General features: G+C 50.3%; 3 protein-coding genes across 3 annotated transcripts in view; 1 reads left to right on the forward strand and 2 right to left on the reverse strand.

The window, feature by feature from the left end:
- The first annotated feature begins 400 nt into the window (after window positions 1–400).
- Window positions 401–4805, forward strand: rfc3 (replication factor C (activator 1) 3). Its single transcript, XM_084473976.1, has 9 exons — window positions 401–567; window positions 761–898; window positions 1049–1116; window positions 1401–1498; window positions 1828–2009; window positions 2477–2613; window positions 2853–2951; window positions 3115–3184; window positions 3559–4805. Exons 1-9 carry the CDS (start codon window positions 481–483, stop codon window positions 3748–3750), a joined length of 1071 nt encoding a protein of 356 aa, XP_084330102.1. The 5' UTR covers window positions 401–480; the 3' UTR covers window positions 3751–4805.
- Window positions 4806–5286: 481 nt separating this feature from the next.
- Window positions 5287–16798, reverse strand: kl (klotho). Its single transcript, XM_084474042.1, has 13 exons — window positions 15944–16798; window positions 15195–15625; window positions 14612–14691; window positions 13801–13963; window positions 13086–13191; window positions 11033–11182; window positions 10023–10258; window positions 9417–9612; window positions 8725–8906; window positions 8133–8240; window positions 7870–7975; window positions 7141–7267; window positions 5287–5663 (listed from the first exon to the last, which is right to left on the reverse strand). The coding sequence occupies exons 1-13, from the start codon at window positions 16670–16672 to the stop codon at window positions 5320–5322; spliced, it is 2958 nt and encodes a 985-aa protein (XP_084330168.1). The 5' UTR covers window positions 16673–16798; the 3' UTR covers window positions 5287–5319.
- A 2103-nt stretch (window positions 16799–18901) lies between these two features.
- Window positions 18902–27476, reverse strand: part of pds5b (PDS5 cohesin associated factor B) — a 35557-nt gene continuing 26982 nt past the window's right edge. The window contains exons 26-35 of the mRNA XM_084473731.1: window positions 26782–26896; window positions 25920–26052; window positions 24594–24713; window positions 23826–23888; window positions 23394–23539; window positions 23025–23097; window positions 21078–21535; window positions 20687–20767; window positions 20486–20594; window positions 18902–19631 (exon numbers count right to left, since the gene is read on the reverse strand). Coding sequence (XP_084329857.1) covers window positions 19599–19631; window positions 20486–20594; window positions 20687–20767; window positions 21078–21535; window positions 23025–23097; window positions 23394–23539; window positions 23826–23888; window positions 24594–24713; window positions 25920–26052; window positions 26782–26896 — 1331 coding nt within the window. The 3' untranslated portion in view covers window positions 18902–19598. The remainder of the gene's footprint in view (window positions 19632–20485; window positions 20595–20686; window positions 20768–21077; window positions 21536–23024; window positions 23098–23393; window positions 23540–23825; window positions 23889–24593; window positions 24714–25919; window positions 26053–26781; window positions 26897–27476) is intronic.

Here is a 27476-nt window from a genome sequence, read left to right on the forward strand (position 1 = left end):
TATTAAGAAAAGGATAGGGCTTGTACATCGAGACACATCGCCATGACGCCTCCATTTTTGAAGCATAGGTGAAGGTAATGTTGGAAATAATAGTATTTTGGTCGTTGTTTGATTTTTTCGTGAGTTTATTATTTATTCTATTAACCGTGAAAATAATTGTCATTATGGGGAGACTTGGCAAACAAAGCTTTTATTAGCCATATAATATAGAAATGTAGGGACTACGTTCTATTGAGTCCTGTAAAAGTGACGCAATATCGCCAACATTACTGCTCCTTATTACAAGCCCCCATGTCTAAATTTATTGTTAAAAAAAAAAAACGCGGCCGTAGACTTTTTGACCATCTTAGCGTCCTGTAGCTTTACCGGAAACCGGAAACAGCAGCCCGCGCTAGAAAAACTCGCGGGAGTTTGTGACAGAACAACAACAGAAGACTATACTCCGAAGTAAACAAAACTTAATTCACGTTTAACACTAAAATGAGTCTTTGGGTGGACAAACACCGCCCGGCCTCCCTGGGGAAACTCGACTACCATAAAGAACAAGCAGTGCAGCTGAAGAACCTGGTGAGTCCAACAAACTCACCGCGGGAAACAGGCTAGTCTGCCAGGCTAAACGCTGCGCACATTGAGCCGATGGATCAGCGTGTTTCACTAAACGCATATAAAATGTAACTGTCAAGTCTATGACTTCGCCAGACCTGCAGTTGTGTGTGTGTATAGATACGGTGATTCAGTTTGACCATCATGTGTGTTTCAGGTGCAATGTGGGGACTTCCCCCATCTCCTGGTGTACGGACCGTCGGGCGCCGGGAAGAAGACCCGCATCATGTGTCTCCTGAGGGAGCTGTACGGGGCCGGGGTGGAGAAGCTCCGCATCGAGCACCAGACCATCGTGGTAAGAGAACGGAGTAACGACGAACGCTTTATTACGTTGTTCGTCAGATATGGTTAAAGATGATGTACTTCGTGTTATTGAGATGATCACATTGGACGGAAGATCGTGTCTTTTTACTTGACTCGTCTGCCTTGCGTTTCTCGTCTACAGGCGCCTTCGAAGAAGAAAATAGAAATCAACACGATAGCCAGTAACTACCACTTGGAGGTGAACCCGAGGTACACACACGTCATCCTCCATAAGAAGTACAGCATTGCTTTGAGCTTCAGTTCCCACATGAGTCAGTGTTGTGGACCTATAGGGCTTGGACATCGCAATGACCCCCTACATTAATGGAAGCACTGAATGTTATTTTCAACATATAAAAGGAATGGTTTCATAAGATGAATAAGGATTTTTGTCCTACTACAACTGAGTCCTCTCACTAATATGTCTTGAGTACGGCAAACCCAAAATCCCACGATGCACTCTGATGTACGAGGCCTGTTCCGTGTGGCCTCAGTGATGCGGGTAACCAGGACCGCGTGGTGATCCAGGAGCTGATCAAGACCATGGCCCAGTCCCAGCAGATCCAGTCCAGCACGCAGAGGGAGTTCAAAGGTCAGAACCAAACATCTCAAGCCTTAGGGGCCAGGGCCCACCGAAAGAGGCCTTCAAATGTGCAAAAACTTCAGACAATTAAAAGTAATCGAATGACTAAAAGTTTGGTTATATTCTGATGTTTAATAATTGCGGCCAAGGTAAGTAGAGTTTTTAAGTCAGTTTTTTTTGTTAACAATTATTTGCCAGGTCTGTGTAGTAGATATTTGTTGGTGGTGGTAGTAGTAGTAGTAGTAGTAGTAGTAGTAGTAGTAGTAGTAGTAGTAGTAGTAGTAGTAGTAGTAGTAGTACAGCTATGATAACCCGAGCTCTCTGGTTCCTCCCACCAGTGGTGCTGCTGACCGAGGTGGACCGCCTCACCAAGGACGCCCAGCATGCACTGCGTCGCACCATGGAGAAGTACATGGGCACCTGCCGCCTCATCCTGTGCTGTAACTCCACCTCCAAGGTGATCGGACCAATCAGGAGCCGTTGCCTGGGCGTGCGAGTTCCCCTGCCCAGCACCGAGGAGGTAACGTCTCTCCAGGGCTGCAGACACGGAGGTCTGCGCTGTCTTAAGGTGGACTGGAGAGCTGCTGTACTCCATGTTCACTGTAAAGCCTCTTGAAGGCTTTGTAGTGAACCAGCTACACTGAGCCTTCAAAGGCCTCCTAAACATGGGCTGTAGCCGTTGAACTCCATGTTCACTGGGTTCACCATAATCCTCTTTTATCAATATTAACAATTATTATAAATTGTACCTTCTTTTATGACGTAACTTTAGAGAAGCCCTCAATAACAAAGGATAAAGAGGACACTTTATTATAATCTACAGACATTTAGTCCGATAGCAATGTTTCGATTTCGATCTATCACCTAGCATTAATTAATGTTATCTACAGTACTGACAGTCACTCGTGATCCCAATTCACCGTCCGTCCTTTTCACACGTCGTCTCTGCTCTATGGTGGTGCCACATCACATCGTGTGCTGGTGCAGGTGTGCAGCGTCCTGGCGGCCGTGTGTAAGAAGGAGGGCCTGGCCCTGCCCTCGGAGCTCGCCCGGCAGATCAGCGAGCGGTCGGGACGCAACCTCCGCAAGGCGCTGCTGATGTGTGAGGCCTGCAGAGTGCAACAGTAAGTCCGGGCCTCTCTCTCTCTCGCTGCCGCCCTGATGGACGGATGCTAAGGCCCCCCATGGTCTCTAGTTAATTGACGCCATCCTCTGCTATCTTTGGACCACTAGTTCGTTCCTGTATAAGTTTGTTTTAATAAAGTTTAAAAAGTTTTAATATAGTTTGTATCGTATCGTTTTGCCCTTTGACCGAAGTGTAGTTGCTTTTACCGTGTTGTGACGGTCTCTTCCTGTTCTCCAGGTATCCGTTCTCGGCGGACCAGGCGGTGCCGGAGACGGACTGGGAGGTCTACCTGAGGGAGACGGCCAACGCCATCGTCAGCCAGCAGAGCCCTGCGAGGTGAGCGGAGAGTTATGAGGGAACTATCAGACTGTTACTATTTATTTTTGATTTTATAAACCTGAATTCAATGTCATTATGAATGAAGCAGTTTTTTTTTTTCTTCCATTGACAGTCGTGACAAAGCAAATGTTTTTTACCATTTCAATTTGGTTTTTTCCAGGTTAATGGAGGTACGAGCCCGACTGTATGAGCTCCTGACTCACTGCATCCCTCCTGAGATCATTATGAAGGTACAGTCAACCTCCCTCCTGCCGCCGCTGTCCCTAATGTCCTGATGAGCACGTTCACATGCGCACGGCATTTGAAATCCTTTTATTTAAAGCATTGTAATGTTATCGGTTTAAACTGCTTCTGATTTCTGTTATCTAGTATAAACACTAATCAGGTTATGTAATGCAAGAATCTCTCTCACACACACACACTCACTCCTTTTCTAGGCAAGTACTGTATATACAAACTGTTAACAGGTGTTCTGTTCACCACTCTGGGCTCTAGTGGCTCTCTACCCCACTGACCTCCACACCCGGTGGCGTCAGGCCGTTGTCCCCGTTGACTCTCCCCCGTGTTCCCCACCTCTCACCGGGCACTAACCTCTGACCTGTAGGGTCTGGTGGCCGAGCTGCTCAGCAACTGCGACGGGCAGCTGAAGACGGAGGTGACGCACATCGCGGCGTACTACGAGCACCGGCTGCAGCTGGGCAACAAGGCCATCTACCACCTGGAGGCCTTCACCGCCAAGTTCATGGCCATCTACAAGAAGTTCATGGAGGACGGCCTGGACGGACTCATGTTCTAGAGGAGTAGGAGAGGACCCGTGTTCTAGAGGGGTAGGAGAGGACCCGTGTTCTAGAGGGGTAGGAGAGGACCCATGTTCTAGAGGAGTACTGGGTAGGACTCATGTTCTAGAGGAGTAGGAGAGGACCCATGTTCTAGAGGAGTACTGGGTAGGACTCGTGTTCTAGAGGGGTAGGGGAGGACTCTGCACTCGCACCACATGGGGGCGGGAGCATTCGACTAGCTCTGAGGAGGTGGAAGATGAAGATGATGATGAGGAGGAGGAGGGATCTCACGTCTGTGTGCAGCACTTGGAAGGGTGGATAAGTTTCGGTTGTGGTATCGAGGCTGATAATATTTCACTGAAATAAATGTTACGTTATTTGTACATTAATTTGATTTATTATGCAGGCATGACATTCAATAATATGGATATGAGTTTGTCTCAGCTTTATAATTGGTTCATATTTTTTTATGGAGATCGCATGCGGTAGGAGAAACCATTGGACCATACCATAATGGTGCATTACGAGATATGCATTTCCTCAAGGCAAAGTGTTCAGTTTACATTTAATAAGTGCATGGTTGGCAGGGTTTTGTAGGAGGCAATAAACTTTTGCAAAGGTGCACTCAAACACAAAGAATAGATAACACATTCTATACACAATGTCAAACAGTTTCAAATTATTACTGTACAAATACAAACTGTTTGTTTCATTACAGTAAGCTATATATCTATAGGGACAATTGAACGGGTTAAATACATATGGGCTACTGAAACGCGTCAACATGTTGACTTTAATCCGGTTCTTCAATTTGAATACACAAATGTGATCAGTGGTTTCCTTTATAAGGTGACTTTGCTACACAATTGAACGTGTAAAAGAAAAAGGGTAATGTTAAAGGGTTGATATTACGCCACCAGGTGTGAGTGTGAGTACCCCTTACAAGCCGTTTGAAAATCGGCCTTTTCCTGTGTTTAGTGACATCACAAGTCGGGGTGTCCACCTCCTAGATGTATGACGGATAGATAAGCAACATTTAATAATGGCTAATCAAACTCACACCAGGTGGCATAATATCCCCCCTTTAAAAGGTCCCATGACATGGCGCCACGTGTGGCGTGATTAGCCGTTACAAGCCGTTTTGGAAAACGTCCCCTTATGACATCACAAGTGGGCGTGTCCACCTAGATGTGTTGCTGGATAGACCAGTCTACCAGCCTGGCCAGTGGACTGCAGCAAACTGTTGCTGATCTATCCAGCAACACATCTAGGCGGACACGCCCACTTGTGGTGATATCATAAAGGGGAAGATTTCCAAAACGGGTTTGTAACGGCCAATCACACTCACGCCTGGCGGGCATGTCATGGGACCTTTAACCTTTAACCTCCTCCCTATGACAGTTTACACCGTACCCCAAGCGTATGAACCCCAACAGAACGGCTGTTCATATGAAAACCACAGTAAACTCCAGCAGCCATGAGTCAGCCACAGCAGCGATCAGACACACATCCTCCTCACACAAGTGGCGCAACAACCCGGGCCGTAAAAAAAAATAAAAAAACGTTTAAACGCAGCCCAGCGGCCGTCAGTAGCACTCGGCGCGCCTCTTGGCCGCGTAATAAACAACGAGGCCCAGCGTGACGAGGAAGACTGAGCCCAGCAGCGTGAGGAAGCCCAGCAGGGGCCGCCTGGTCAGCGCCTGGCAGCCCAGGCAGGGCGGGGGGTCCGGGGGGCCCCGGGGGCACTGCTGCGGCGGCAGCCCCGCCACGGGGAAGCCGTTGTGCTCGATGATGTTGCGGTAGTTGGAGATGGACGCCTTGACGATGACCTCGTCGTGCACCTGGCCGTACAGCCCGAAGCCCGGGTCCCGCACGTCGCTCAGGGCGTAGGCGAAGTAGCCCTTCAGGTTCACCCCGTCCAGCGTGGAGGCTAGACGGACGGACGGACGCGGCGCAACCCGGGGAAGATGCACGCGGGGGGAAATGAAACAGACGACAACGACGAGGAGGAGGAGAAATGGATTTGATTACTAAACCTTGTTGTCGATCGACAGTGAGTGACGGAACATTCTTTGATGCGGCACGTTAAAATACATAATATACACATCAGCATACGGTACAACAGTCCATAACATTAACTAATCCGCCGCTGAAATGAGCGCCTAGGAACGGAGGAAAACAAACAAGTGGTCAAATTGCGGTTTCTGATTGGCACAATCTACGGCCTTTAATTAGAAGAACCAATCGGAGCGTGTGCTTGCAGTCCCTCCTTTTGACCAGAGATGGCGCTGTGCCCGGGGGAAAGTGATTTACATTCCTCTCAGTTGCACCCGAGAAGCCCTCTTGTCATGTGGCTGGTCATATTTAGCACGTTTTGATTTACTACCACTCATAAATACGTAACGTGTGGAAGCACGATCATATCCAGCTGTCAACATTCTCTTCAAGGCCAAACATTACAACTATGTCAAACATGAAAGGAACTCAAATACCAGTCATTTCATGAACACATTGAAAGGAACTCAAATACCAGTCATTTCATGAACACATTTCTATTGAGGGATTGTATTGAATTGTAATATGTTCAATGCGTAACTGTAACCTAGCAATTGTCAGTGCTTGGCACTTGTTCCTATGAACATCTTTACTGTACTGACAGTGATAAATTGTTGTTTCTCTTTCTTCTGACAAATGTACTTATTGTGAGTCGCTATGGATAAAGTAAATGCCCTGAATGTAAATGTGAATCGGTAGAAAGGAGGTCATGAAAACATGACAACAAAACTTCTTCTCTTTGAACTGTGACCGCGTTTCTGCACAAAAACAGCAACAACCAACTACAGTGTCTCCAGGTCGTAGTCGAGGGTTGGGAGAGAACCCTGACTCGTGTCTGATCACATGACCCAGAAGAGGTCACTGGTTAGAAACCCGCAACGCGTTTTCCCTTGCAGTGAGGCACGGCCACCTGTAAACGCCAGGTATGTGGACCAGGAAACTCGAGCCTGGAACAGGCTCATGTTCTTTAATGCGTCTCTCCGTCGGGTCAGCTGACGGGCCCGTTGCGGGGTCGCTGAGCTGAACCTCCTGTCTAATGATTAACCCGTACAGGACACAGAGCGGAGGGCTCTGGGAGACGGGTTCAGACACGACGCGTCTGACCCACTCTGGTGCACGGAAATAGACGGTTGATGGGCAGAAAACGCACGGAAAGGCGGAAATCCTGTAGGATACGGTATCGTATGGAATGGAAAGCATCTACACAATTTTCCACAATTAATTATGAATAACGTTTTAGATCATTTTCTTGTTGCTGAAATTCCTGATAAGTGAAAACGTCGTCTGGCAATAAGGGTTAGCCAGCTGGGCTAGCGGCGGTTGCCGTGGCGACGTGTGGGCGGGGGCCTCACCTTTGAGGGCCTCGTTGATGTAGTTGTACAGGTAGTAGACGCGCAGGCTGTCCTTAAAGCGGGCCGGGTCCTCCTGGACCCCGTTGGCCATCACGTAGACGGGCACGTCGCTGTAGTGCTGCTTCACCTGGAGAGGAGGAGGAGTCATGTGATCACACAGGACAGTCATGTGATCAGACGTACAGTGCAGTCATGTGATCGGACGGACTGGAAGGTCATGTGATCGGACAGGACAGCCATGTGATCAGACAGGACAGTCATGTGATCACACGTACAGTGCAGTCATGTGATCAGACAGGACAGTCTTGTGATCACATGTACAGGACAGTCATGTGATCAGACAGGACAGTCATGTGATCACACGTACAGGACAGTCATGTGATCAGACAGGATAGTCATGTGAACACTAACTATACATGAGTAGTAGAAATGCAAAAAGTCACAGATAACCCACTTCACTTACAAGACCACCAGAAAAATCTGAATCTCATTCCAATAATAACAATTATCCTTCATATAGTGTTTCTGGAATTTGTGATTTGAGAGCAGATGATAAGTAAGCATGTGGACAAACGTGAGAACGTGTGTGTTTGTGTACTTTGTGTGTTCGCATGCGTGTGCGTGTGTGTGTGTGTGTGTGTGTGTGTGTGTGTGTGTGTGTGTGTGTGTGTGTGTGTGTGTGTGTGTGTGTGTGTGTGTGTGTGTGTGTGTGTGTCTGGGTCCTCTCACCCAGTTGAGGGCCTTCCTCAGCCCCCAGGGCACCACGGGTCTGGGGGACATGATCCAGGTGGTGTCTATCATGTACTGCACCTCCAGCATGGCGATGTAGGTGTACCTGGAGGGGAGGAGGGGAGAGGGGACGAGGAGAGGAAAGGGGAGGGGGAGAGAGGAAAGCTAAACCCTTGAACATCCATTTTCAGGAATGGATGGATTTGTGTTTGTTGGGAGAAATGTAGGATGAAGAAAGCGCGTGCGTGTGTGTGTTCTCCTACGAGTCTTCCTTGGCGTGGGTCACCAGGTCGGTGCTGAAGTGGCTGATGGCGAAGAAGTCAAACGTCCCGTTGACCAGCTGCCGGTCCTCTTCGTTGAACACCGGGAGACTGGGGGACGAACAGAATGGCAACGACGTAAAACTTTGTATCCAAGTCAATGCTCCTACTTCTGCAAAATTTTCACTTCTGATGATGAGTAAATCGAGGTTAGGTCATGTAAAAGGACTCACTTAATGAAAGCCCACAAGAAACAACTATATATTTTCTTTTTTTACAAATTGAATTTGTAGCAGTGCCCCCCCCGCCCCCCGAGAGTCACTTTCATAATTGAAAACGAGTTGAATTGGAGCGACTCCCACACTGAGACCCTAGAGCTCTAGGGTGTGTCGTCGGCAGTGTGATGAATTGGAATAACTCCCAGCGGTCAGCAGTTCCACACAATGCAGCCGATTTATTAGCGGGAACGTTTCGGAAGCCGAAACGTTCCCGCTAATAAATCGTCTGCATTGTAGAGACATTAAAAACGGGGGGTGGGGTCGGGGGGATGACAGAGGGGGGGGGGGGGGGGGGGGGGGACAGACGGGTGTGTTACTCCAGGGAGTTGAGCTGCCGCAGCCAGCTGCGCATGCCGGCGGGGTAGTCCCCCCCGCCCCCGAAGATGGGCTCGGCGAACCAGCCCACGCGGAAGTCCAGCACCCGCTTGGCCGGCTCCACGTCCTCACGGCGGAAGGAGAAGGCCGGCTCCACCCAGTCCATCTGCAGGGCCAGGGACACCTGACGCACACACACACACACACACACGGAGGCAGGCACACACACACACACACACACAGACGGAGGCAGGCACACACACACACACACACAGAGACGGAGACATGCATGCATACACACACACATGCACACACGCACACATGCAGGAATGCACGCACATGCACACGTGCAAAAGCACAAGGACACATGCACACACAAACGCACACATGCAGGCACACACATACAAAGTTAATCCGCTGTGCTAATGCATGCAAAATGTTGAGGGTGTGTGTGAGTGAGTGAGTGAGTGAGTGAGAGAGAGAGAGAGAGTCTGTGTGCGTGCGTTAGTGTGTGTGAGTGCATACACAATACACTTCCAGGTAAAGTTAACATTCAGCATCACTAAAAGAATCCTCACTAATCCAGAAGCAGCTGCATAAAGCCGTCGTATGCATTTGTTTTTTTCGATACTAAAACCGTACACCACAGCAGCCCCCGGGAGGCGGGGGGGTCTGGTGGCGGCCCCTGACCCACCTGGCCGCCCTGCGTGTGTCTGAAGTGGCGGTGGTAGACGTGCCAGGCCAGGGCGTGGGCGCGCAGCATCTGGTGGCCCTCCTGGTAGCCCACCGTCTCGTCGTTGGGCTCGTTCAGCGTGATCCACAGCTTCACGTGCTCGCCCAGCTCCTGGTAGCACAGCCGGGCGTACTCTGCGAACGCCTCGGGGGCCCCCCTGGAGAGAGCGCACGACCTTTAACCCCTGACCCCTGCACGACCTTTAACCCCTGACCCTACACGACCTTTAACCCCTGACCCTACGCGACCTTTAACCCCTGACCGACCTTTAACCCCTGACCCCTGCACGACCTTTAACCCCTGACCCTTAATGCTTTGACCCCTGACCCTACACGCTTTAACCCCTGACCCTTAAGGGGTTACCCCTCCCTCCTCCTCTCTCTCCCCCTCACCTGTTGAGCCAATTGTTGTTGGTGTGGAGGGGCATGGGTAGGCTAGCCGTGTCTCTCTCTCCCTCCCTCCCTCTCTCTTCCTCCTTCCCTCCCTCCCTCCCTCCCTCCTCCCCTCTCTCCCTCCCTCCCTCCTCCCCTCTCTCCCTCCCTCCCTCCCTCCCTCCCTCCCCCTCACCTGTTGAGCCACTTGTTGTTGGTGTGGAGGGGCGCGGGCAGGCTGGCCGTGTCGCTGGTGTGGTGCCACAGGGTGATGACGGGCGTGACGTTGGCCCTGAGCAGCTGCTGGCTGAAGCAGCGGTAGTAGCGCAGCAGCGAGGCGTTGGGCTGGCTCACGTCGCCCGTGGGGACCAGCGCCGACCAGTTCAGGGAGAAGTGGAAGTGGCTGACGCCCACCTGCCGGATCTCGTTCACCTGGAGGGAGGAGGGAGGAGGGAGGAGAGGAGAGAGGAGAGAGGAGAGAGGGGAGGGAGGAGAGAGGAGGGGAGGGGAGAGGGGAGAGGAGGGAGAGGGGAGAGGAGAGGAGAGGGAGGAGAGGGGAGGGAGGAGAGAGGAGGGGAGGGGAGAGGGGAGAGGAGGGAGAGGGGAGAGGAGAGGAGAGGGAGGAGAGGGGAGGGAGGAGAGAGGAGAGGGATGGGAGGAGAGAGGAGAGGGGAGAGGGGATAGAGGAGGGAGGATAAAGGAGAGTGGAGAGGGGAGAAGGGAGGAGAGGCAGGAGAGAGGAGAGGGATGGGAGGAGAGGGGAGAGAGGTAGGGCGAGGCGGGACGGAGGTCCATAGCTCAGTATATTTTTCGGTGTCTGCTTATTGTCTTTAACTGGTCCTGGGCACCTATTTGTTACTGGTTTGCCTTGTTGTCCGATTCTTTTTTTATTTCAATGTTATTTAACCTTTATTTAATCAGGCATTCACACATTTGTTATTATTGCCTTGTCAGATTTTTTTTTAAAGTAAAATTGTGTTTAACTTTTATTATTCAGAACACATTTTTATTTACAACCGTGCCTGATTGTCCTGATTGGCGCAATGTGAAATGAATGAAGACGTCTTCTAAAATAACACTACTACTGATCTTCAAACTACTGTGGGCCGTTCCGTCTCACTGACCGCTACGGTTGTCCCCTGTCGCCTTTTCATTGGTCGAGGAGGTTAGGAACTCCTCCCCCTGGGGGGCGGACGAGTGACAGACCTGCTGGCGAACGGTGGCGTAGTTGGCGCAGTGCGCGGCCCGGTCCAGGGGCAGCGCGCTGTAGCCCGGCAGCCTCTTCAGCTCGCCGTCGCTGGAGCGGTTCCACAGGTACACGCTGGGGTCCACGAACTGGGTGGGCGTGGCCTCCACCTGCACCACCAACCAACGACAACCAATCAGACGCCTGATCCCCCCCCCCCCCAGCAGCAGCCTATCCCAGCAGCTCATAGCTCAGGTAAGCACTGGGACTGTCCTGTGTCTGTCCGACCTGCTGCTGGGCCGATAGAGATTAAAGGAACAGCCAATAGAGAGGCAGGTCGTTATGATGAATTGAACTCGTTAACAGGTTAACCCTTCCCCCCCCCGACGCGACCACGCGTTCACCTGTTAGCATTGCAACTAGCATCCCCGGATGCTACCGCTAACAGTCCACGGCAGGGTGGAACACACCCCGCCCCACGCGGCATTAGCTCAGGGGGTAGAGCGGGTTGGCTGGCGACCGCAAGGTTGCTGGTTTGATCCCCGGCTCCTCCCAGCGAGAGTGTCGAGGTGTCCCTGAGCAAGGCACCTAACCCTAACTGCTCCCGATGAGCTGGCTGTCGCCTTGCATGGCTGACGCTGCCGTCGGTGTGTGAATGTGTGTATGAATGGGTGAATGTCAGGCAATATTGTAAAGCGCTTTGGGTGGCCACTGGTTAGAAAAAAGGCGCTATATAAATGCAGTCCATTTACCATTTCACACAATGACCACAGCCTCAGTGGAGATCACCCACATGTTTGGTGCATCTCTCGAACACACAGGTAACAATTCAGTTTATACTGGGAATGGCCGGCATGTTGAATAAGCCACGCCTACAGGTTCTGAATTACCCAGGTAACCCTTTGGTCTGTCTCGGCCTGCAGGGTGGAAATGGCAAAGAGGCCATGTTTGTAGGGTCCGACTTATCTCAAACCCATAACACCATGTGTGTGTTGACCCCTCTATGTAGAAGAAGAGATTCATAACTGGTGTTGGCACGACAGATGTGTGGTCCAATGAGGAACTCATGTTGATGTCTAAACAAAGCATAGACTAAAATAATTTACAACAAAAGCCAAGCAGGGAATCAAACCCAGATCTGTTCCAGAGCTGCCCCAACGCTTCCCTACCCTACGGTGGCTGTTGTTGTTTTTTAATGGAAGAGAGCCTCCTCACACACACACACACACACACACACACACACACACACACACACACACACACACACACACACACACACACACACACACACACACACACACACACACACACACACACACACACACGTCATCAACCCGGGGCCAGCTGGGGCCCCTCATAAAGGGGGGATCCTGGGCCCGGCGTTATCAGGCTCGGCAAACACAGCGGCTCCGTTTGTTTGGTTTGTGATTAGGACCAGCGTCTCCCTAATGGCTCCCGTCTGGGATGGACTTTAACATCAGGCAGCGTGGAGGAGAACAATAACGGCGTCCGCAGCAACAATCACTAACCGGGTTTTAATGATCTGTTATCTAATGATGGGAGGACGCTGAGGTGAATGAGGAAAGATTGGATTTCCTTCCATGTTATGGAACGGTCTGGTCGTTTTATGCAGATGTAAACTATTGATTTGTAGTGATATTAGAATGAATGAATAATTGACTTTCATCATAAACTCGCCTCACATACAGTGATGTATAAATATCTTGTGCCGCTTCAGTGATCTGAAGTTAATGTTTTCTCAACCTGGAAATGTAATGAGCAACCGATTGTGCTGTTCTTTCTTTTTGTACAGTAGGTTTAATACATCATACACCTAATAATAATAATACCATAATACACCCGTGCACTTTATGTACCCCATGTTTCATAATACCATAATATTATGGCTAGAGCTACACTGTGCAGAATGGTCATGCTGTACTTCACATGTTATAGGGAAATGCTTCACACACACACACACACACACACACACACACACACACACACACACACACACACACACACACACACACACACACACACACACACACACACACACACACACACACACACCTGTATGGAGTTGGCGGAGATGCCCCAGGCGAAGTCACAGGGGAAGACCCCCTGGGCCGGCCGGTTCTCTGGCAGCTCAGGGAACCCGTTCTTCTGGATCAACGCCCTGCAGCGGCAAAAACAACAAGTCCAGCAATCAAGACACATTCTAGATGTGTCAAAAGGTACATTAATGTTACTATATTGGATCACATCAACTACATTATATGACATTTGAAGAACACGACACTTTGTATTTGGTCACATGCTCTGCAGCCAGAAAGCTCCTGCTGCCTTTCAGCTTTCTTTCAATTTGAAAGATTAGGGTTAATCTTTCAAATTGACCAGAAATTGTTTTTTTTAATTAAAACTCTTCCTCTTTAGCAGAATTGACATGATCACTATTTCATGAAGATGAAAATTACCAATTACTACATTACCAAATGTATTTCAGAACGAGCAGGGCGGGGGGCTGAGGGGGCTTGCTAAACGATACCTTCAGAATGTGTTGAATGGGGTTTGAACCCGGAAACTTCCTACTGGGAGTCCGACCCCCTAACCACTAGACCACAGTGATGAGGACCACTAGACCACGGTGATGAGGACCACTAGACCATGGTGATGAGGACCACTAGACCACAGTGATGAGGACCACTAGACCACGGTGATGAGGACCACTAGACCACGGTAATGAGGACCACTGGCCCTTCCCGCTGCCTGGTCCACCAGGGGTCACCTGTAGAAGGTGGCTGAGGTCTTGGGCTCCCTCTTCATGCCCGGGGTGTGGAAGTCCACGTGGTACAGGCCGGTTCGAATCACGTACTCCCGGTGCCACTCAAAGCCGTCCATCAGAGACCATGCCGTGTAGCCAATCACGTTCACCCGGTCCAGGCTGATGGCTGTTGAGGGTCAACATCAACATCAACACCAACAACACAGACGGAGTGTTGTTGTCGGTTTGAATTGGGAGAGGAGGGGACATGGTGGAGGAGAACTATAAAGATTTAGATGAAACAGGCTATTGAGGAGATATAGGCCTACATTAGGATGTGTGGAAACACTGAGCTGATATCAGATATTGAGGAGATGCAGACATTTAGAATATATATCAAAACTTTTAGATGATCTAGGCCCTGCTGTTTAGAAGATATAGAAGGCCTAAGATAGATGGAGACATTTAGATGACACACTTTACACCGTGTGCTTGGGGTCCTCTATGTTGGTGTTCCCCCACTTTACCTTAGCCGAGCGATTGTCAGTACTTGCAGTTGGTTCTGTGAACATCTTTACTGCACCGACAGCGATATATTGTTTCACTTCTTCTGACAAATGTACTTATTGTAAGTCGCTTTGGATAAAAGCGTCTTCTAAATGCCCTCAATGTAAAATGTAAACGATACAGGCTATCGAGGAGATACAGGTACAGATACAGAGATACAGATACTTGAAGGATATATATATATATATATATATATATATATATATATATATATATATATATAAACATTAGGAAGCTACGTAAGAACACTATTCAGGAGCTGCCTTACATTTCAGGGTCTCCACGATGAACCTCTTGAGGTAGTACATGTGCTTGGGGTCCTCTGTGTTGGTGTTCCCCAGGACATACCTGCAGGAGGAACCAGCAGAGAGACGGAGGTCAGTGAGAGGAACCAGCAGAGAGACGGAGGTCAGTGAGAGGAACCAGCAGAGAGACGGAGATCACTGAGAGAAACCAGCAGAGAGACGGAGATCAGTGAGCAGCAGGCATGGATCGAGACGGAGATAAGACCACCAGACACACATTGTACACGGCCCCTTTGGATGTTGTTATTTGGGGCCTTTGAGAATGAACCAACAACACCAACAGCAGCAGCAGCAGATCTCTCCACCATCTCCCAACACGCGGCACCACCTCAAAAACAAACAGAGTGATCCAGAACCAGGCAGAGAGAGTCACCTCTCTGCTCCCTCCTCATCCCACCCTGCCCACTCACCTCCAGGGTGGTGCAGACCCAGCCCACCTACCTACCTACCAGCCCCTCACTCACCCCCAGCCCGCCTACCTACCAGCCCCTCTGGACCACCAGGACGGGGGGGGGGGGGGGGGGGGGGGCGGGCGGTCGTACCTACCAGCCGCTCTGGACCACCAGGATGGGGGGCCGGTCGTACTCGGCGTTGACCCAGTACAGCAGCATCCTCAGGTCCAGGTCCTCCTGCTGGCCGAACTTCAGGCTGTCGTTGATGAGGTGGAAGCTGAGCGAGGCGCCGTGCGACAGCGCGAAGAAGTCGGCCGTGCCGCGCACCTCCGCCCTCTCCTCCGGCGTGAAGGAGGGCAGCCGCGCGCCCAGCCTCTCCCGCATGCAGGGCGGGTACTCGCCGTCCACGAAGAGCGGCCGGGCGAACCAGCCCAGCACGTGGTCCAGGGAGCACTGGCACTCCTGGAGGCTCTGGCGCCGCGTGCGGCTGGGCTTGATCCAGTGGGAGGCCAGCGCCATGGACAGCTTGCCGTGCTGCCATGAGCGGTAGCAGCGGTGGTAGAGGTGCCAGGCGGCCGCGTGGGCCTGTGGACCCGAGGGGAGGAGGGGGGAGGAGGAGGAGGAGGGGAGGGAATGATAAAAGGGGAGAGTAGGTCCAAGACAAATATAACACATCATTATAACGGAGATATTTATTATTCAATTTAAAGTGCCTTGCATATATGAATATATAACATAATGAAATAACTTAATGAATAATACTATTATTCACCCTAATCAATAGGCCTACTATTTTTTTTGTTATCATTACATATTGGTGTGCATTATCGCTAAAATGAAAAACACTAATTCTCAAAAAGCAGCCACATGTAAAGGCTAATGAGTTTAATAACCAGTCTGTACCTTGAGGAGATTGTGCCCCACTCTGAACGGGAGGTCGGGGTCATTCTTGATCCCGGGTGCGACCACGCCGGTCCCGTACCCGTGCCAGGCCACCACGAACGGGTTGTCTATGGTGATCCAGTACTTGACGTCATCGCCGAACGTCTGGAAACAAAAATCCGCGTAATCTTTGAAAAGCTCCACAATCCGGGGGCTGCCCCAGCCTCCGAACGCCTGCTGCAGGGCGTCCGGCAGGTCCCAGTGGTACAGGGTGACCACCGGCTCCACCCGCGCCTCCTTCAGCTTTCTGATCAGCCTACGGTAATAGTTGGCCCCCGCCGCGTTGTAGCTGCCCCGGGTCCCGTTGGGGAAGATCCGAGGCCAGGAGAGGGAGAACCTGTAGTGGCTGACCCCCAGCTGCTTGATGGCTCGGACGTCTGCGTGGATGTTGTGGTAGCTGTCGCTGCCCACGTCCCCGGTCATCATGCGGGTCCCGCCGCGCGTAAAAGTGTCCCATATGGAGAGCCCCTTGCCGTCCCGGTCGAACGCGCCCTCGACCTGGTAGGCGGCGGTTCCCACGGCCCACATGAAGTCTCCCGGGAAGGTGTCGTAGAGGAGAGCCTTGTCCCCCGGGTAGGGCAGCTTGGCGAATCTCCCCCAGGTCCTCAGCCCGTCTTTGGGCTTCGCCGACGCGTCGTCCCACTCGGAGGTAAACAGTAGCAACGTCACGAGGCCGAACACGACACACATGGTGCCTTTCTTTTGTTGCCTTAACCGTTTTTCACATTTAAAAATCCCCACTATAAAGTAGCCATTGAAGAGCGACGATGTTTTTTTTGGTCTTTACTTAACCATGCTTGAACGCTCCCCACTGCGCACTCGCCCACCTGTGGCCCCATGCGCACGGGCAGGCCTCTCCAGAGCCCAGAGCAAATCTATTAATGATTACCCAAAAGGCCCTTGACGCACGGCGCTCTGCGGACTCAGCGTAACCCTAAGGACCCCTCGATCACCCTTCTGCCTGGAAGGAACGACATGGCTCAAACGAGATCATAGTGAAATTGGGATTTTATTGTGGCCATTCCAACTATACACCGACTCCGAATAATATTTTGACAAGTGTAATTGCCAAACCCATCCCTCCTCTCTCCCCCGCACACACGCACTTTACGCAGACTCAGCAGTCGTGGCTGAAAGTCAACTCCATGCAGTTTTCCCTGCCCCCCCCCCTCCCAACCCCGATCCTTAAACGAATCTCGTTTCTCATTTATCCTAATACCTAGAACGTGGCTGCTATGAAACGTCCACCTATGACGCAGGTGGAAATCATAGGCCCATGCCCCCTATACCATCGTCATCAACATCATACATAAATGATCCCATTACAGCAGTCAGGAGCCACACCGGCCCCCGGGTAGCGGAGCAACAGAGGCGGTGGCATCATCTGCATGTCTCGGTACATCATCCCTCAGCTCCCGTTAGGGCCCAGAGTGATGCGAACACCGGCCTGGGACGCACGGATCAGCGTGACTTACTCTGCTGCTCGGTTGCTGGGATTCGGTTCTTTTAGACGGCTTGGTGCTTCAACCTGACAATGGAATAAATCCTAACATGTTATGTTCGGTTGATATCTGGAACGTGATGCAGAGGCTCCACAGCCCGGCCCTTGTTAGGGGATTTCTGAGGGGATGTAAATAGACTCAAGCCATTTACTCCCGCGTAACCGAACAGAGAGATACATGCTTCTTATGTTGGCCTACGAAACCGCCCCAAATTGGAAGTCAATTGGAAGAAATATAAAGATGAAATGGCATCATTTTAGTTTTCCTTCAGAGGAAAAAACAACAATAACGTTATTCGCCCAAAGAAAAAATATATAGTCGAGTCAATATTTGCAATATCAGTCAATATAATGTGATTTGACACATTATATTGTAGATTTAAAAAGGGGGCAGCTAGATTAATACAAACTAAATAGGAACTGCATGGGCCAGGATAAGCAACCAATAAATCCCATCCAAGTTGCGGTGAACACTTGCAGTTGAGGAGATGGCGGGGGGGGAAAACTCACCCATCATTTCCACCATCTCTACATACATATTCTGGTGAGTCTCAGTGAAATGTAAACCGAGGTTGACATTAGCATTTACACCAATAAGGTAGATGTATTGCAGGGCCATGTAGGTCAGACATGGTAAAGAAAACATTAATTGTATGCATGCAGGTGGAGCTTTGTATGACTTTTAAAGTAGCCAATGAAACACATGCTTTCTGACAAGTTCCCGCCCATTTGGTGTGTTTACCCTTTACTCAATTCTGATTGGTCGAGATGTCCTTGCAGGTCCATAGGACCATAACCACGGTCCACCGTCCGACCACAACCGTTTCTTCCAGAAGGTTCCGATGAAATGAGCGGCGACAGAGCGAGGAAGGTTGTAGTTTTATAGAGAACCGTATTACAGACTATGGATGTGCTTCTGACGGGGAAATGTCCGTGAGCCGTGACAAAAGGATTAAAAAGAAAAATACATAAAAAAAACTAAACACCACCTCAGTCTAAACAGAACACACACACACACACACACACACGCGTATACACACATACACACACGCAGGCATACACACATATACATACTTTCTGTAAGCAATTCTACATCTGGACAGTTTTTTTTTTATTGTCTTTTTTTGTAATCTTTCATAAAATGGTAAAAAAAAAAAAAAAATTCATGTTAATATACACTGCTGTAAACCGAAAAAAACGAAAAAAAAAACGTTAATTATAATCACGCAAAATTACGTTGACGTAATTTCAGAGTTTAAAAAAGGTGTTGGTGGTGGTGGCGGTTTGGGGGGGGGGGAGGGGGGAGGAGGGAGGAGAGGGGTGGGGGTGGACAGGCAGGTGGGGGGGAGACGGAGAAACGATATTGCTTTAAGAGGAGCACATCAAGGGTGAGGCGACAGGTCCCCCCCCCCCCCCCCCCCCCCCCCCAGCAGTCCATAACGAACACAAAACAGGAAACGAGACAGCAGAAGACTATGTACAGAAAAAGGGGGCCATCTTTTTTTTGTTTGTTTGTTTGTTTGTTTTAGTTTTCAGTTAAAATCCTACGCAGCACGTAGCGAAAACATCATCACGACGGGACACGAGGCAACCACACACACACACACACACACACATGTACAGGTGCAGTGCACGGCTGGTGTCCGCAGGTGTGTGTGTGTGTGTGTGTGTGTGTGTGTGTGTGTGAGTGAATGTATGTTTGTGTGTATTTATATATATATATATATGTGTGTGTATGTATATGCACGTGTATATGTGTGTGTGTGTGTGTGTGTGTGTGTGTGTGTGTGTGTGTGTGTGTGTGTGTGTGTGTGTGTGTGTGTGTGTGTGTGTGTGTGTGTGTGTGTGTGTGTGTGTGTGTGTGTGTGTGTGTGTGTGTGTATGTGTGTGTATGAGTGTGCGCGCGCGAGTAACAGTAGAAGCATTGGCGTATGAAAAGTTCAAGAGTTCCATGTCCAAGGACCGCCCCTCCCCCCTCCTCCTCCTCCTCCTCAGTAGCTTCCTGCTGGGCGTCCCCGGGGGCCCTGCGCTCCAGGGGGCCCCTGCTCTCCACCAGGGGGCCCCTGGAGCGCCCACGGCCCAGTGCCAGGGGCCTCACTGGAGCTCTCCGGCCCTTCATCTCCTCCGGCCTGCTGGCTTCTTACGTCCCTGGGAGACGGAGAGAGAGAGACAGGGAGAGAGAGAGAGAGACAGGGAGAGAGAGAGAGACACGGAGAGAGAGAGAGAGAGACAGGGAGAGAGAGAGACAGAGTAAGAGAGAGAGAGAGACAGGGAGGGAGGGAGAGAGAGAGACAGAGACAGAGTAAGAGAGAGACAGGGAGAGAGAGAGAGACAGAGAGAGACAGACAGAGACAGAGACAGAGAGAGAGAGAGAGAGAGACAGAGAGAGACAGAGAGAGACAGGGAGGGAGAGAGAGAGACAGAGTAAGAGAGAGAGAGAGACAGGGAGGGAGGGAGAGAGAGAGACAGAGAGACAGAGTAAGAGAGAGACAGGGAGAGAGAGAGAGACAGAGAGAGACAGACAGAGACAGAGACAGAGAGAGAGAGAGAGAGAGAGACAGAGAGAGACAGAGAGAGACAGGGAGAGACAGGGAGAGACAGAGAGAGACAGAGAGAGAGCGTAAGAGAGACAGAGTAAGAGAGTCAAAGAGAGAGAGAGTAAGAGTCAAAGAGAGAGAGAGAGAGACAGAGAGGTCAACAGGACTCCTGGGACAACACATCAGTCTGAAGTCAGTTTTAAATTCCCCCCCCACACATACACACACACAGGCCATTTTTAGCCTGTAGACACCACTGCAATTCAAAACACAATCCATAACAAAAATCCATAACTAGGTCCCGTTATTCACTATGAAGAGGTTCTTTCTGTTCATGTACAGACGTGTCATTGGTCCAGGACTCTTTAGTGCTCAGGTTGGACAGCAACCACAGACCCCTTAGCATTCAAAGCAGGTGACACACACACTCTCTAGTGAGACGTCTTTCAAAAACAATCTCAATACCTTGGGTGTGGGCTCTTCCTCCTGCTCCTCTTCCTCCTCCTCATCCTCTTCTTCCTCCTCCTCTTCCACCTCCTCCTTTGAGGCAGCGGCCTTCGATCGACCGGCACGCCTGCACACACAAACTTTTGTTATATAGAGACACACACACACACCGACACACACACACACACTGAGTCTAAAGCGCTAGAGAAGTGCCCTCACGTTGGCTTCTTGGCGACGGGCGTGGCAGATTTGGGCGGTCGTCCTCTCCTCTTCTGGGGCGTGACCTCCACCGACTCCGTTCTGTCAATCACAGTCACATGACGTTATGAACACAGTCACATGATGTTATGAACACAGTCACATGACGTTATGAACACAGTTAACATGACATACAAAGTCAGTAACACGACGTTTAACTCAAGCTTCTCGATTGGCTACGACACAACCCCCTATCAAACCTCTCCCATGGTTTCTAAAACCGCTCAAGCGGTCAGACCAACGCTACAAAACACAAAAAAAACAGAAAACGGCACCATCTCTGGGGGAGCCCAGGCGGTGCAGCAGCGACAGTGCTCTTTTCTGATTGGCTGACGGGAGAACGGTTCCTCACCCTTCCTGCGACCGCCGCGGCCTCCCCGGCGGCCTGCCCCGAGGCTTCGGCGTCACCTTCTCGCTGCTCCCCTCCTCCTCCTCCGTCACCTCGGACGCCGCCTCCTCCTCCGTCGCCGTCGCCGCCGCCGCCGTCTCCTCCTGCTCCTCGTCCTCCTCCTCGTCCTCTTCCTCCTCCTCCGGGGGCGGGGCCGCCTTCTTCCTCCCCCTCTTGACGGGGGTCTTGACCGGCGTCGTCGCCTGATTGGCCGCGGCCGACTTGGGGGGCCGCCCCCGGCGCTTCTTGGGCGGGCTGTTCTGCTCGTCCTCGGGCCGGCTGTTGTTGTCCTCGTCCCATTGGTCCTCCGACTCGGGCGCCGCCGTCTGATTGGCCGCCGCCTTCTTGCGGCCGCGCTTCGGCTTCTCCTGGTCGTCCACGGCGACCACGGCGCGCTTGCGGCCGCGCGGCTTCTCGGCGTCCTGCAGCGGGGGGGGGGGGGGGAAACACGAGGCGCTCAGCCGACAGGACGACGAGGAGCACGGAGACGTTTTGTCGTGTGATACAGTATTTACGTTCATTTAGCAGACGTTTTTTTTAAATCAAAAGCGACTTACAAGAAGTACATTTTGTCAGAAGATATCGCTGTCTGTACAGTAAGGACGCACAGTAGAAGTAACCCATTATGGGTCAGAGGTCAAAACTAGAAGAGAATCCTGATACCTTCATGGTTTTTATCGGTGTTATTTAAAAGGTGTTCTCACTGATGATGGATGACTGAAGGCTCCCACCTCGTTGGTCGTTGTATTCACAACAATGATCTCATCTCAATCTGAGGTTCCAAACTAAACACGGGTTTTGGTGACTGGTGATTGCGAAAACTGGTACCTCATCCTACCCTGGAAATTCTTCTGGAGTTCTCGCGAGAGCACAATTTCAATTTGCTCAGCGAGTCACTCTGGGAACGAGCGATATACTCACTCCCCGATTCCCCTGGCCCAGAACATTAACCAGTATCTGATATAGGCGGGCCAAAAGCGTTGCTGTTTTACCGTACCGAGTATCATCTATTGGTTAGCTCCGCTGGTCTGGATACATCACTGATTGGTCGTAGTGTTAACCAATTGCGTGCAGTGATATTTTCAAATGCATGCTTGGTTCCGCCCCTCGAGTCGGGCCATTTTCATTACTCGTTGCCAGACCCTACAGCTTTCTAGATGTGGGTCTGGATTTCCAGGCTAACCTCATCCATAAACAAATATGTCCGTAGATAATAAATAAAATAAAAAAGCACAAAAAAAAGAATCTAGCCATCTTTTAAAAACCTGTTTGACCTGGGAGTATCAAATTCCAATGTCGTGATGAAAGACTGCTAGAGGTTTACCAAAATAAAAGCGCCCAGCGAGCAGTTGGGCTGTGGGCTCTCTGAGTCCTCACAGTGTGTTTGCAGAGCTTATCTAAACACAGACACACGCCCGGGATTACAACCAGCAGCCCTCCACCACAGCTGGGCAACCACCACCGCCATTACCCCCCCCCCCCCCACTCACGTCTGACCTCTTGACCCCTACTACGACCCTGTGTAGTCAGGGAAATACCCGGGAGCTAAAAGGGATTATTCAGACCGGCTTTGTCCCAGACATGCCCCCTCCTAAAGACCTCTCCTGCTGGGCGAACTGAGAGAGAGACAAGAGTAGGATTGGAGGTGCTGTCTTCACTGAAGAAGGGATGGTCACCAAACACTGGAATCTGTTGTTTTGCATTAACCATTTACTGCCAAGGAAACTGAAAAAAAAACTGATGTGGATTTTGAATTTTTTTTTTTTAATCCATTCGTTCCAAGGTAAAAGTGTGCTAAAGTGAGGTGATCATTTTACCCTTCCAGGGTAAAAGCGTGCTTCAGTGAGGGGACTAAACGGGGATGTCTCAGGGAACAGAACAGAGCCGCTTCAGGGAGGAGAGGAGGCCCACCTTGTCAGCGATGTCCGTCCTCTTCAGGCTGATGTCCTCGTTCTCGCTGATGTCCATCTCCGCGCTGTCGTGTCTGTCGACATGAGCACAGACGCCTCTAGTGTTACATTTTCTCTCTCTCTCTCCGTCTGTGTGTTTCTGTGTGTGTCTGTCTGTGTGTGTCTGTGTGTATAGACGATCCATGCTTTTTTGACCTATTTGTAATCCTAATTTGTAGTAAAAAAGGACAGTGTACTTATATTAATTGATACATTCTTTTATATGGTCAGGGTTAACCCACCCACCCTTATGCCAATGCTAATCACTGCATTAACCAGTGTTAACTCCTGGTACGTTGATGCAGTGAGTTTGCCACCAGGGTACCGGTACCTGGTCTTGCTGCGCTGAGGAGAGCTTGGGTTGGAGGTGGACTCGTCGTTGCTGGTGGTCTCCATCCGAGATGCCTTGCTCTGGAGCTGCTTCCCCGCCGAGGCCAGGGGCTTGTTCACCGCCCCCAGGACGTTAGCCGCCTTGGGCTATCCGGGGGGGGGGAAGAGGAAGACGAAGAGGAAGAGGGAGAGGGAGAGGAGAGGAAGAGGGAGAGGGAGATGGAGATGGAGAGAGAGAGGGAGAAAGAGGAGATGAAGAGGAGAGGGAGAAGGAGAGGGAGAGGAAGGGGATGGGGATAACACAGGTGAGTTCAACATTAATAACATTACCATAACATGTTCAGAGCAATGTAGGGCAAAAATATGACGAAAATATTTAGAAATAAATCAAATGTAGCATTAAGATTGCGTGGAGGCTCCAGGGGGAGCGTACCTTCCCAGGGGTGAAGAAGGACTTCATCTCCGGCGGGAGATAGTTCTTTGCGTTGCTGAAATTCTGAAACGGAGAGCAGGAGAAAGTGAGTCTCAGTTCCTTCAGGACTGATCAGTCTATATCCGGAACACACTTTCTAAAATCTTTTCTGTCCCCTTCTTCTAACAGAACAATCTTTGTCCATCTTGTGCTCCCTAACTTAAGGGGGAAGAATGTGGTTGCTCAGCATCACAGAGACTCAAGTCCTCTCCCTCTCCCAGTCCCCAGGAAGGAAACCTGCTCCTTAAAAAGGTCCCATATTACACCACCAGGTGTGAGTGTGGTTAGCCATTACAAGCCGTTTGGATAATCTGCCTCTTCCTGTGTTTTAGTGACATCACAAGTGGGCGAGTCCACCTAGATATGTGCTGGATAGATCAGCCTACCAGCCTACCCAGTGGACTGTAGCAAACATTGCTTATCTATCCGTCACACATCTAGGTGGACACGCCCACTTGTGATGTCACTAAAACACAGGAAGAGGCAGATTTAAAAAAAATTAAACGGCTTCTCACACTCACAGCTGTTGACATAATGTGGGACCTTTAACATCCACAGAGCTAAACAGCCGGCCGGAGACGGACCGCTCGGCCCATTTCCTTCCCCAATGAGCCGTTATCCTCAGAGCGCACCCGACCTCCCCTAACAGGAAGTATGTCTGAGGTCATTTCCCCCCCCCCCCCCCCCCCCCCGGGCTGGGGGTGGAGATCCCACGCGGCGGCGGCATACCTTGTCGGGCTTGGTGAAGTAGCGTGAGGGCAGGACGGGGTCTTTGGGCGACTCCAGGCTGTAGGTGGTGCTCTTGGACATGATGATGTTCATGGCCACGTCACACACCGTGTACAGTTTCTAACGCGCAGAGAGGGACACACACACACACATTTATGTATTCTCCAATATTTCTTCAAATTAAGATCCAATAATCCAATAGATTCAAATAAAATAGTCTGATATTATCTGATAGATGGCTTACTAAATAAATAACAATAATAATCTTTCTCCAGCTTCGTCGAAAGACTAAGCTTATCCTAATGTTTTGATCACGAAAGATCGCCCGCTTGCACTTGTTGCAGTCATAGGTGGTCTCCAGTCATAGAGGGTCTCCAGTCATAGAGGGTCTCCAGTCATAGAGGGTCTCCAGTCAGAGGGTCTCCAGTCATAGAGGGTCTCCAGTCATAGAGGGTCATAGAGGGTCTCCAGTCATAGAGGGTCTCCAGTCATAGTGGGTCTCCAGTCAGAGGGTCTCCAGTCATAGAGGGTCATAGAGGGTCTCCAGTCATAGAGGGTCTCCAGTCATAGAGGGTCTCCAGTCATAGAGGGTCTCCAGTCATAGAGGGTCATAGAGGGTCTCCAGTCATAGAGGGTCTCCAGTCATAGAGGGTCTCCAGTCATAGAGGGTCTCCAGTCATAGGGGGTCATAGTGGGTCTCCAGTCATAGGGGGTCATAGTGGGTCTCCAGTCATAGAGGGTCTCCAGTCATAGAGGGTCTCCAGTCATAGAGGGTCATAGAGGGTCTCCAGTCATAGGGGGTCATAGTGGGTCTCCAGTCATAGTGGGTCTCCAGTCATAGTGGGTCTCCAGTCATAGTGGGTCTCCAGTCATAGGGGGTCATAGTGGGTCTCCAGTCATAGGGGGTCATAGGGGGTCTCCAGTCATAGGGGGTCATAGTGGGTCTCCAGTCATAGGGGGTCTCCAGTCATAGGGGGTCATAGTGGGTCTCCAGTCATAGGGGGTCATAGGGGGTCTCCAGTCATAGGGGGTCATAGGGGGTCTCCAGTCATAGAGGGTCTCCAGTCATAGGGGGTCATAGGGGGTCCAGTCATAGGGGGTCATAGTGGATCTCCAGTCATAGTGGGTCTCCAGTCATAGTGGGTCTCCAGTCATAGGGGGTCATAGGGGGTCTCCAGTCATAGGGGGTCATAGGGGGTCTCCAGTCATAGGGGGTCATAGGGGGTCTCCAGTCATAGTGGGTCTCCAGTCATAGGGGGTCATAGGGGGTCTCCAGTCATAGGGGGTCTCCAGTCATAGTTGGTCTCCAGTCATAGGGGGGTCTACCTCGTTGATCTTGGCGTCGGTGGGTGCCTGGGCGTCCTTGGTCTGCTTGATGTTCTCCACCATCTTGCGGATGAAGGCGTGGCTGTTGTTCTCGCTCTTGGCCATGATGATCTCCAGCACGAACCACAGAGACCTGGAGGAGGACAGGGACCGGTCAGGACCACCCTGTGAGGAGACCCCCGGGGCCAGCGCTCCGGACCAGCAGGGGACAGGGAGGCAGCGCTGCCGCCACGTCTAGGGCTGGGCGATTAATCAAACTTTGATTGCGATTTCGATTTTCAGAGTGAAACGATCACCAAACTAATATAATCAAGTTTTCTTTTTTTTTTATAGAAATTACAGAACAGCTGGATTCATATCTGGACTTTATTTTCTATTTGACCATTTTGTGTATTTTTTTTAAAGGGGAAATTTCTCATTGTTTTTTTTGGAGAGAAATTATGAATAAATGCATCATGTTTTCAAACTCAAAAATAATCGTTTGAATAATCGAGATTTCAATATTGACCAAAATAATCGTGATTATGATTTTTTCCATAATCGAGCAGCCCTAGCCACATCCCTCAGGAAGTGGTTAGGGCTTCATTTGATCGCACAGAAACTCTGATGTGATGCACCTCAGCTTTTTATTGAGTTATTATTTATTTATATCATATGAACTAAAAGTATGGTTATGAATATTTTAAACTGTAAAAAAAAAAGGTGCAACAATTATTAGTATTAACATAGCATAATAATTATTAAATAAAAAGAAGAAACCACGACAATTAATTCAGTGGCCCTCAACAGATGACTGCCACCAAATCAGAGGCAGTCTGGAGCCCTGAAGGCTGAACGCCTGCGATGCCGTGGGGAGCCTTACTCTTTGATCTCCTTGAGCTGCTCCAGGTCCTGGACTTTGACGTAGTCCGGGTCGTGAACCAGCAGGTGGATGGCGTAGGGAACCACGTACTCGGGCAGCAGAGAGAACAGCTTCTCTGTTAGAGCACACACACAGAGACACACACAGACGGACACAAAATTATAAAAAACTGATTCTCGGGATGTAGAAAATCGTTTAGGCAAACTATCAGAACTTTGATATGTTTTAAAAGAACTGACCTACATTATTGATGTTGATCACAAGCAACGATACAGAACAAATACACTTTATTTGTATATACAAGTGTATTTTTCTGCTCTAAGAACTTCTGTTCTGTTCTATTCTGTGCTTCTCTTCATTACATCGTCCCTCGCGGTTCGCGTCGTCAGTTGTTTATGGCCGATGTTACTGGGTAACCATCATAAAACATGACCGCCGCTCCAGAACCGTTCTGCTACCCAGACTCTTTCGGGCCAGGAAGAGGAAAAACTACACATCCCAGAGTGACTAACTCAATCAGAACTACACATCCCAGACTGACTAACTCAATCAGAACTACACATCCCAGACTGACTAACTCTATCAGAACTACACATCCCAGACTGACTAACTCTATCAGAACTACACATCCCAGACTGACTAACTCAATCAGAACGACACATCCCAGACTGACTAACTCTATCAGAACGACACAT

Source organism: Micromesistius poutassou, assembly GCF_964030765.1.
Source record: "Micromesistius poutassou genome assembly, chromosome: 10".
NCBI lineage: Eukaryota > Metazoa > Chordata > Actinopteri > Gadiformes > Gadidae > Micromesistius > Micromesistius poutassou.

What these genes read in the sequence shown, in the direction of transcription:
- rfc3 (XM_084473976.1), top strand. Translation starts at nt 481, where the DNA reads ATGAGTCTTTGGGTGGACAAACACCGCCCGGCCTCCCTGGGGAAACTC. An exon ending in GAGGCCTGCAGAGTGCAACA is followed by an intron (nt 2,614 to 2,852) that starts GTAAGTCCGGGC and finishes CCTGTTCTCCAG; the next exon opens with GTATCCGTTCTCGGCGGACC. An exon ending in AGCCAGCAGAGCCCTGCGAG is followed by an intron (nt 2,952 to 3,114) that starts GTGAGCGGAGAG and finishes GGTTTTTTCCAG; the next exon opens with GTTAATGGAGGTACGAGCCC.
- kl (XM_084474042.1), bottom strand. Translation starts at nt 16,672, where the DNA reads ATGTGTGTCGTGTTCGGCCTCGTGACGTTGCTACTGTTTACCTCCGAG. An exon ending in TCTCCGCCAACTCCATACAG is followed by an intron (nt 11,183 to 13,085) that starts GTGTGTGTGTGT and finishes TTGGTGGTGCAG; the next exon opens with GTGGAGGCCACGCCCACCCA. An exon ending in ACCCACGCCAAGGAAGACTC is followed by an intron (nt 7,976 to 8,132) that starts GTAGGAGAACAC and finishes CCTCCCCTCCAG; the next exon opens with GTACACCTACATCGCCATGC.